General features: G+C 40.5%; 2 protein-coding genes across 2 annotated transcripts; both read right to left on the reverse strand.

Moving 5' to 3' along the window:
• Nucleotides 1-25: 25 nt before the first annotated feature.
• uck1 (uridine-cytidine kinase 1) lies at nt 26-3,083 on the reverse strand. Its single transcript, XM_049604961.1, has 7 exons — nt 2,906-3,083; nt 2,264-2,423; nt 1,507-1,603; nt 1,260-1,402; nt 1,087-1,181; nt 950-998; nt 26-863 (listed from the first exon to the last, which is right to left on the reverse strand). The coding sequence occupies exons 1-7, from the start codon at nt 2,993-2,995 to the stop codon at nt 670-672; spliced, it is 828 nt and encodes a 275-aa protein (XP_049460918.1). The 5' UTR covers nt 2,996-3,083; the 3' UTR covers nt 26-669.
• A 1,027-nt stretch (nt 3,084-4,110) lies between these two features.
• Nucleotides 4,111-6,404, reverse strand: dnlz (DNL-type zinc finger). Its single transcript, XM_049604962.1, has 3 exons — nt 6,004-6,404; nt 5,765-5,904; nt 4,111-4,338 (listed from the first exon to the last, which is right to left on the reverse strand). Exons 1-3 carry the CDS (start codon nt 6,274-6,276, stop codon nt 4,185-4,187), a joined length of 567 nt encoding a protein of 188 aa, XP_049460919.1. The 5' UTR covers nt 6,277-6,404; the 3' UTR covers nt 4,111-4,184.
• Between the last annotated feature and the right edge of the window lie 3,911 nt (nt 6,405-10,315).

Raw genomic sequence — 10,315 nt, forward strand, 5'->3', positions numbered from 1 at the left:
TTCGTCGTCAAAACTCAAATAAGACTTGTTCAGAGAATTTCCATTTATTGTTGTACAGAATGGTCACTGGAAAATGAACTTTTAAAAAAATTAAGGCATGTATTTAACTGTAAATGATCAAAAGGAAGCACTAGGTGCGACAGTCCTACACCACACAGCCATCTGGCCTGATTTGATTTAAATCAGTTAAAACACACAGGGAAAGCAGCAACATAACAAGAGGTTAAGGTGAATATAATTTAAATAAAATCTAAATTAAAGCAACAAAAAAAGCAGGTATAAATATAAGGTCAAGGTGCAAAAGCATGACTGAAATTAAACATTTAAATGACACGTCCTACCCCCAAATATATTACCTTCCATCTCAGTAACCGGTCATCTGACCTCAGACAACAAGGAAAAGTCACACCGTCATGGAAGACTGTTGCATCTGAAAAGCATTTTAGCATATTGGTTGTTCACCAATAATTACAGTGAAAATATGAAGAGGTTGCAGCACTAAAAGCTTGCACTGTCAGATTGTGGATACTTGGAAAAAAACACTGCAAAGGGTGAGACCAGCATCACAGTTGCTGACCCATCCCTCACAAATCAGTAGCAGCAATCTTAAAACTCAAAGCTCATATTCACAGTCCGGACACATCCGTCCACCCATGCATCCGCTCGGTCTCAGTGGGGCCGACAACTGGGCTCCAGCAGGACCCTCTTTCCAGCAGGATTAGCGGCTCCGGTCTGCAGGTCCCCCTGCTCAGAAATGGCCCGTTTGAAGCCTCGCGCATGACCGTTCATGGACCCACGCTGCCATTTGCAGATGTCACCGTTGAGTATGTCTTGGATGTGCTGCACGATGAGGTTGATGGCCACTGGTGAGAGACGGAGAACTTGTCAAGCATTCATGCTGGAGAGAATAGCAAAAAAAAGCATCTTAGCTAGTGAAAAAAACACTTACCCATGTTGTCAACTCCTCTTGGAATGATGACATCTACATATTTCTTTGTCTAAGAGAGAAGCAAATATCTTAAGGTTTGCTGATAGAGTCAGACAGTAGAGAAAAGGCACACAGTTGGTGATAACTTTCATACTTACAGGCAAACAAAACTCTTCAAAAGCAGGCTTGACAAATGTTGTATACTGCGTGAGGATCTGCTCCAGGTCTCTCCCTCTGGTCATGTCTCGCAGAACTACAGGAAAGTTGAGTCAAACTTATTGATACACTGTGGCAACATCTGCAATACTGTGTGCAAGGGAGACGTCAATACCTCTGCGAGACAGTCTGACATCTGAATCTGTGTCCACAAAGAGCTTCATGTGAAACATGTCACGCACTTTCTGGGGGTAGAAGACCAGAATCCCCTCGAATAGGACCACATCTGCGGGATAAACTGTGATCCTGTCTTCCAGCCTGGAAATACACACACAGTGTTCATACAAAGGCAGTGTTAATGTGAATTATTCTGTGAAAACGATTTCTGATTAGGGATGAATCCAAGAATATTTCCTTCCTACCTGGAATGGGTGACAAAGTCATACGTCGGCACTTCAACCACCTTTCCCTCCACAATGTCCTTCAAGGTCTTGTACATTAACTCGGTGTCAAATGCCTCTACAAGACATCATACAGAAGCAGACCAGTTTTACTAAGATGTTTATTTGTGATGATTTCTCATTAGCTAATTTTTAGGTGAAGGGGAGACCAGGGGAGGCTTGCCTTGGTCGAGCACTACCAGTACGCCCCAGTATTAACATTCTGTCACTGTAAAGTATCTTCATTACTGCAGTCTGACAAGCCAGACTGCAGATAACTTTATCTAATTCCACGTGACATTTACGACTACATTTGGCAAAATCAAAAAAGGCTTGCAACACAATTTGGACTTTGATACCTTTGCTCAAGCCAGTTTGGGAAGAGAAAGTTTCAGGCTTTTTTCCAATATGGGATGTGATAAGTACAACATGACGAGACAGAAACATCCTAAATTTATTTTGTTGTGGTTCATAGTGCTATATGCTATTAAAGTACAATGTCAGCACTCTTTTTTTAATGATTAAATTCAGTCACACTTGTTTTGACAAACTCATCCAAACAAATTAAATGCAAAGGACTTGGTACTTGACTTGAAACTCATCAGTCTTGACTTGGGACTTGAGTGGAGACTTTATACATGTGGCTTGGTCCCACCTCTACACATCAGTGCACCTGTGAAAAGGCGCGAGGCGGTGTGTGCATGGACAGGAAGGAGACCCCTTTGCAGCCCGGGCCTACCTGGGTGATCAAAGTTGTACTGTCCCTTGAGCGCTTTCGCCTTCTGCTCTGGAGTGAGGACTCTGTAGAAGCAGTCCTGGCTGATGATCGCCACCTTCCTCTGGCGATGGTCCACCTTGTTCTGGCCCAGGAGCTCCATGATCTTGGCGCAAACCGTTGACTGTGGCAGAAAACTTCCTTTACTCATCTACAGGTATTCGTGACTTCCCACAATGCTTTATTTATTACATTAAACTAGCAAGGCTTGCGTCAATGTCCTGAGGAAGTGAGGGGAACCAAACGGTGTGCTATCAGTGACCTTCTCAGTGTGGTGCTTATCAGCTGACCCAAGGTCTGGCATTGCGAGGGAACTGACACATTCTTACAGCGGCTAGTTAGTTAGCTCAATGAAGCTCTTTGGTGCTAAAAGGTCACAATTTAGTGTTGCTAGAGGTGGTAAATAGCACAAGAGCTGAAATGTCATGACTGTTCTAGCATGTTAGTGAAGTAATATCAAGGAAAATGTTAACTGAGTGAAGGGGGCGTGACAGCTGCTTTGACAGTTTGATAAATGCTAATGTTAGCGCTGCTAGCAAACTAAACTGAGCTTCTCGGTAACGTTATGCTAATTTCCGTAAATCCCCCGGCTGAAAAGGGACTAACCTTGCCGCTGGCGGTTCCTCCGCTGACCCCTATTAGGAAAGGCCGATGCCGTGGCCTCTCTGCCTCGTCTAAGGCTCCGAGGGCATCCATTGCAGTCCAGTAACTCAGGAAGACTGCGTGATATTCAGATAGCTTGGCTGAGCGCTAGCTATGCTATCTGTAGCAATAACAACGCGCGGTTCTCGCGAGAACTAACGCTCTCAGCATGGAGAGCATGGAGCGGAACTGCACTCTTAGGAAAATACGATAAATGTGTTGGTTATTTACATATAAAATATATTATCTAAATACCTTTGCTGATAATAGATAGAAAAGTTTGGTATAGTTAAAACAGTTTAAATGAGTACCTGCCTTGTTGAACTTGCCATCAGTTAAAAATAATAACAATAAACTGTATTTTCAAAACAAAGTCACAAAGTGCTTAACAAAAAAATAAAGAAAAAAACACTTTAAAAGTTATACAACATGGGGCATGGGCTACACATGAGAAATAGTAAAATGAAACAAAATAAAATAGATAAAACAACCAGTTTAATAAAAGTTAATTAATAAGTGATTTACAAAGAGGATTGAGATGTACTTGATGATTGTGGTGTGAGTCCGGAGTGAGCTGTTAAGGTTAGCAATAATATCGTAAAATCATTTCTAAAATTTACTGGGAGCCAATGAAGAGAAGCTAAAGTAGGAGTAACATGCTCTATTTTTGGTTTTGGAAAGGAGTCTGGCTGCTGAATTTTGGACAGGCTGTAGTTTGTGTTAACTCTGCTGATTCAGGCATGTGTAGAGCTAGTACAGTACAGTACTCCAAACAAGAGTAAATAAAACCATGTATGACAATGTCTAGTTTTCTGCAGGATAAAATAGAACTGATCTTGGAGAGTGTCCTGAGCCGCAGAAAACAAGACTGGACATATGGAGTTATAGTTGGAGTTCCTGCTATTAAATCTAGTCTCTTATTTCCCAATTCTTTGCTCAGAATCCATGACAGAGTTGGGGAGTTTTTCCTTATCCGCTGCAAGGGTCATAAGGACAGAGGGATGTCGTATGCTGTAAAGCCCTGTGAGGCAAATTGTGATTTGTGATATTGGGCTTTATAAATAAAATTGATTGATTGATTGACAGCTAATAAGATAAGATAAACTTTGTGTCAAAAACCAACAGAAATTCTCCTTTGACAAGGTTTAACGTCAAACAGACCATGCACATTTAAAAGATTTGTGTTTATTATGGAATGAAATATTAACATCTTTAAATATACATATACAGTACATACACAGCGTTATTGTTTTTCTGGGTCACTGTGTGATTTCTCTGTGTCGTCACCACGTTGTGACTCATCTTTGTTTGATTCGTCCATCACTATCTCCAAAGCAGCGCTTCCTTCAATCCTCCTCACAGTCTCTCCTTTGGCAGCAAGGATTTCCTCGATGTTTCTAAAGTGCAAAGCGACACAGAGCATGAGTCATTCAGAAATTCATTGCACAGTAGTTACTGGTAAATCAAATGAGTCAGTTTCTCTTGTGCATTTTAAACAGTTTGTGCTCCTTAAACATGCTTAAAGGGATAGTTCAGGTATTTTGAGTTGGGGGTTGTGGAGGGTACTCATCCATCATCACTGTATTGCATACAACAGATGTCTGTTGACTGGCCCCCAGTTTGGAGAAGCAGGCTGAAGTCCGACACTGAAGCTAAGCAATCTACTGCTGCGGATGGGTCAGCAATAAAATGTATTTTAGTCACTGAAGAAAAGTCCCACATAAAGAAACCAATATCAGTTACGTGTACGCTATTTTTAGACTAACTTCACTGCTTCATCTTCATGTCAAACACACAGGGAAAATTATGCTGTTATTTTGTTCTCTTCAAAGCCAGACTCTACTGAGAAAAACAGTGATTTAATACTGCTGAACGCAGGAGCAGCAGGTCTACCACTGCCTCAAAGAGTTATTTTGTGTGTGTTATTCTGTGACCTTGGTGTTTAAAAAGGTTAGATTGGATTCATCAAAGTCACATAATAACACAAACTAACTAACCAATCAAAGCAGAGGTAGACCAGCAGTTCCTGTGTGAAGTGATAAAGCAGTGAAAATACTCTAAATGTAGCATACATGTATACTGATATTTTTTAGGTGGGTAAAGTACCTTTTGTTGCTGACCCCTTCCCACAGTAGTACATTGCTGAGCTTCTGTGTTGGACTCCAGCCTGCTTCTCCATCCTGGGAGTGTGCCAACTGAAAACTACTGCATGTAATACACTGAGTATGGATTATCACTCCATACACCCCCACTTTAAAAATCCCAAACTATCCCTTTAAGAGTTGCAGAGTTGTTGTTTGTCCACTTAAGCAGCATTTTAGGATTTCCATTTACTTACTCCCTTTGCCCAAACCAAAATCTTGAATCAGTCTGTCCTCATACCTCTCAATGAAGTGCATGCTTCACTTTATTCTCACCTGTCTAAACTTAATAATTTCAAAAGACATGTTGCTGCTTTGTGAAACACTAGTTATGTCAGTCAGTAATAAGTAACGAGAAATTACAGACCAGAAATTATAATTTACAAAGCTGCCATTACAGAATGTGTCCACCAGAGTGTGTCTTTTTCAACTATCAAGTGTCCTGCTCAGCACATATCTTGGTCACAATTCCTCATAGGACAAATTTAAGGGATGCTCATCAACATGTATCACTCACGTGTTAAAAAGACAGTTAATACATTATGGTTTTTTTTTAACTGTCAAATACTGATATCATCAAAATACTGCTCGAAGGTTGGATCAGTGGTTGTTATGAAAGGCTTTCTGTGTGAACTGGGCCATATTCTGGTTTAAGTTCAGTTCAGTCCAAAGCACTACAAACCTCTTCCCCTCCAGGTCAGAGAACCACTTGAGGTTATCAGCGATGATATGGTGGTTCTTACATCCTGGACATGTCACTATCACAACACCATTGTGATAAGCCACTTTGGAAATCTGCTGCGTGGTCCTCGTAGAGCAAACCTACAAACATGATACAACCCGCATTTCAGGTATATGACTCAGACACATGTCAACATAGACCAAGACAAACTGATCTGGAGTTTAAACACGTATTGGTACCTTGCACGTGTAAACGAGATGATAATGTGTTGGCTGGATCTTTCCAACAGCGTCACTTCTGATACTCGGTGAAGTTGAAAACCCTCTACAGCTGTTCAGGCGAGCTTCACATCTGTCAGCAGGCGCTAACAACACATGGAAATTGCACCGGTGATCCTCTGAGAAGAGCCCTGACCTGGCTGCGATCGTGGGACGACAGGTGAGCGGAACACGACGTCTAGACGGTGTTAAACGGCTGTGTAAACACCGGAACATCCGGCTGACAGTCAGCATCGTCCTCGGAGAATCAGAGTAACGTAAAATAACCACGCATGTAAGTAAAACCAAGATGACAGGGGACGTTTAAGTATCTAACAAAACATAAACATTACATGCGATTTCGTCAACGTTTGTCGCGGCCTGATGACATCGCGTATATTGATGACATCACGCATAGTGGCATTTTCAAAATAAAAGCATATTAAATTGTTCAAACAACAAATCAAAGGTGATTATTTATATAAAGGTGACATTTCAGTGGGTGTAATTACAAATTGTTTACATAAAACTTATATCAACCTAAACAAACAAATAAAAGAAAAAAATGGAAGTGCATTCAAGCTCCTATAGAGATTCTGAGACCTGTTTAAAAGACTAATATATAAATGAGCTTTTAGATTAAATGTCATTCTGTGAATAAAGCATTTACCCAGGCTATAGGTTTTTCAGTTGTGGAAAGTCCCTCTACATTTACTCAAGTACTGTAATTAAGCACAAAAGTAATCTTTAGTATTTCTATAGTCTGCTCTGCCACATTTCAGATGAATATATTATTGTTATTATAAAATATATATATATATATATATATATATATATATTATAGAATATATGTTATTCTACGCCCACGTCCCTCAGTTCAGCTGACCTGTGGCTCCTGGCTGTCCCACGCTCCTGACTTAGCTCAGGGGTGAGCATGCCTTTGCTATATCTGCCCCCAAACTGTGGAACAGCATCCCCCTCCAAATCAGATCTGCCCCCACCATTGACTCTTTTACGTCCAAACTCAAAACCTACTTTTAGTCATTAGCGTTTGAGTCCCCAATGTGGTTTTCCCTGATGCGTGCCTGTGTGTGTTGTGTCTCTAAATGTGTGAGTGACATTATGTTATGACAGTTGAGTTTAGCATTTTATTCCTTCTGTATGGGACTTAGGTCAACGTGAGTTGTTTTTAAATGGGCTTTATAAATACATTTGAGTTACATTTTGCTCCACTGCAATTATGTGACAGCTGCTTGTTACTTTGCAGATTTGAAATGCAAACATTTCATCAACAAAAAAGAAAGCAGCCTGAGGAGCTGAACCAGAAATTAAGCATTTTTCAGACCCACTCTGTCACAACAAAAGTCATCATAACATCCTGGTCAATTAATTAAGTTCAGCCATCTCAGAAATATATGGCTCTGTTCTGTTGTTTGCTAATCGTAAATGTCTTAATCACAGTCAGAAGATTTGTGTCCAAGTGTATGGTGTGGAATACTTTAGCAATGGGCATCATAATTCCTTTCCCTTTTATAGCCGTCAGTGATGGAACATTTAGTGCAGCAGATGCCGTGTTGGTGGTAAATTCCAGGTCAGCCACACAGTTTATGGACTGGTTTTAATGGTGATACAAAGGCAAGAAGAGGAAACAGTGCAGCAGGTCCTCTTTCAATCCCAGCTAAGACAGTATTCATATTATGCTCAGATGAGAATAGTTATGAAGTCTTGTTCATGCTAGTTGGGAGTCTATTTTGGAGCTGTGTTCACTTTTCACTCGACTTTGATATCATCTCTCAGATTCAGATTTTCCTTCCAATTTCAAATATACATCTGATACAGCATGCTGTAATATTACTGTACTGAATCGTGTACAGATAGTTATCATCACCTCGTGGTCTGCCAATGCTTTGGAGGGGAAAGGAGAATATGTATCTATAATGAAACAAATTTCAACATTCCCCAACTGGCTAAGGTCAAGGTTGCTGCAGGAGTGCACATCTGAGTTGAATGGCAATCAGCACCAATGACAAATTTAATAAGCTGGTGGTGACTGAAGGGTGTGTCGCTTAACTCGGAAAGGTTGGCTAAGCTTGTTTAGGGGGAGCTGCAGTCAGTCTGAAATTAGAGGCCTCCCATTGCTAACACGCTGCCTCTGTGGTGAGTCCATGTGCAGTAAATGTGTTGTATTCCTCTCCTCCTGATTTGAAATGAATCCCTACAACCTGAACAAAGAGGGACGTCAGCATGAGGTTTGCGTGTATCACTTCAGATAAACCAGGACAGAATAAACTATTTTTCTTAAAAGAAAAACAGAAGAGAATAACAAAGAAGCCTTAAAACATAAAATGTCCAAATTCTGCTTGTTTAGTATCACACTGCATGCCAGTCTGATATTCCGTGCAATTCATTTTTACATGAAGCATTCATTTTTTATTTATAAGCCCTAACTTTAAGCCAACATTCATTATTTATTGGAAACAGTCCTCTCTGAAAGTTTTATGATTGGCTTTTTGGAATGCAAATGTTCAGATGTTGATGTACAATGTTTGAAATGAAGCTGCGCACATTTGCCACAGATGACACTATCAATCACATTTATTATATCCCATCTGATTTTTGCTCTAAGGTTCATACAGTGTGTGTCAGTTTTAGTGGAGAGGTCTCTGTAGGTGCAGATTTATACATGCTAACCAGTATTAAAGAAGGGTGGGCATCATGTTGTCATTTGATTGCTTTTTCACCTCCTTGCAGATTTGCTCAGCATCACATAGTGTTAGCTTTGCAAACATTTTGTCAAGTAAATCTTGTTTAAAGTAATGATTGTCCAATTATTTTTTTTCAGGTCAGAAAGTTAGTTAAGATCATAGAAAATCTTTTGGAAGGTTTTTATTTTATTCCAGTGTCACTTTCCTTTTTTGCCAATTTCTTTCTTTCTTTTTTTTTTTTTTTTAAGATATTTTTTTGGCCATTTTGCCTTTAATGGACAGGACAGGTTAGCTTGAAGGCGGGAGAGAAAGAGGGGGGATGACATGCAGCAAAGGGCCACAGGCTGGATTTAAACCCGGCCGCTGCAGCAACAGCCTTGCACATGGGGCACCTGCTCTACCACTAAGCCACCGACGCCCCTTTATTTGCCAATTTCATACTGTAAACTGCAGCTCACAATGCATCTATAGGTATTAAATAACCTTCGATCCTGATTGTGTTGTGACCTCACATCTAATCAGACACATATTACACACAAAATGCAATGCAAACTGAATGAAACTGTAGCACAGTTTCACCCTGTGAATTCATGTATGTGAGTTTGAGTTTGACCCAATGTGACAGTAAGAGTGACACTGCTGAATAAAGTGGTGACCTTTCTTTCCTCTATCCAGGATGCCCTGCACTTGTTCCCTCTATATGTGGCGCTGCAGCAGTACATCAGAGGAGAGCAGTGTGCAGGTACAAACATATCGACACGAACACTGTGCACCAATAATGACAGCCATGACAACTGTAATCATATGTTTCTTACTTCTGTCGCTTTTGTGCATGCTACTTCTACAGGGACTGAACGTGATGCCCATGACGTGCTGTTCAGCATGTACACGGAGCTGCAGGCCCAGAAGGTTAAACTCCTTGCTGAGATGGCCACAAATCTGATGATCCTCCACTCCTACCTACTGATCAAGGTCAGTACACACCTGCGACATGTTCCCCTAAGGTTTTCACTGTAGTCATAATGAGTGGCTTTGTTCATAGACTGTCCAGAATGTTTATTATTATATATCTGACCCAGTTCATTAACACATCAGTGCAGGAAATGGGATTAATTTATGTTTGGAGAGAACGTCACCCTCTAGAAAAGGACTATACACACTATTCAGTACCTCAATCTGTCTATTCCAGAACTGATTAATTTTTAATGAGTACTGATAAAAGCCACAGGGTCACAGAGAGTAAAATTGGGATGGCTGATGTATCAGACCACAATGCGATCAGCCTGACAGTAAACCTGAATAGTAGATCAATAAACACTGTATGGCTCAATGTGGGTATTTTGAATTAGAAGGCATATGTATAAGAGAAGAGATTAAAAAAAAATGTATGTTGAAAAGAATGATAATGGGGATGTGAGCACTGTAAGTGGGATGAAGGCAGTTATTCATGGAAAACTTATCACCCTAATAGCATCACAAAAAAGACCTGGCTAGCCACATAAAGACACGAAGAGGAAAATTTGAGACCTGGAGAAAAACCATAAAAACACACAGGACCAGTCGGTCATCATGTAACCGACCGGTGTCAT

This window comes from Epinephelus fuscoguttatus, linkage group LG18 (assembly GCF_011397635.1).
Source record: "Epinephelus fuscoguttatus linkage group LG18, E.fuscoguttatus.final_Chr_v1".
Lineage (NCBI taxonomy): Eukaryota > Metazoa > Chordata > Actinopteri > Perciformes > Serranidae > Epinephelus > Epinephelus fuscoguttatus.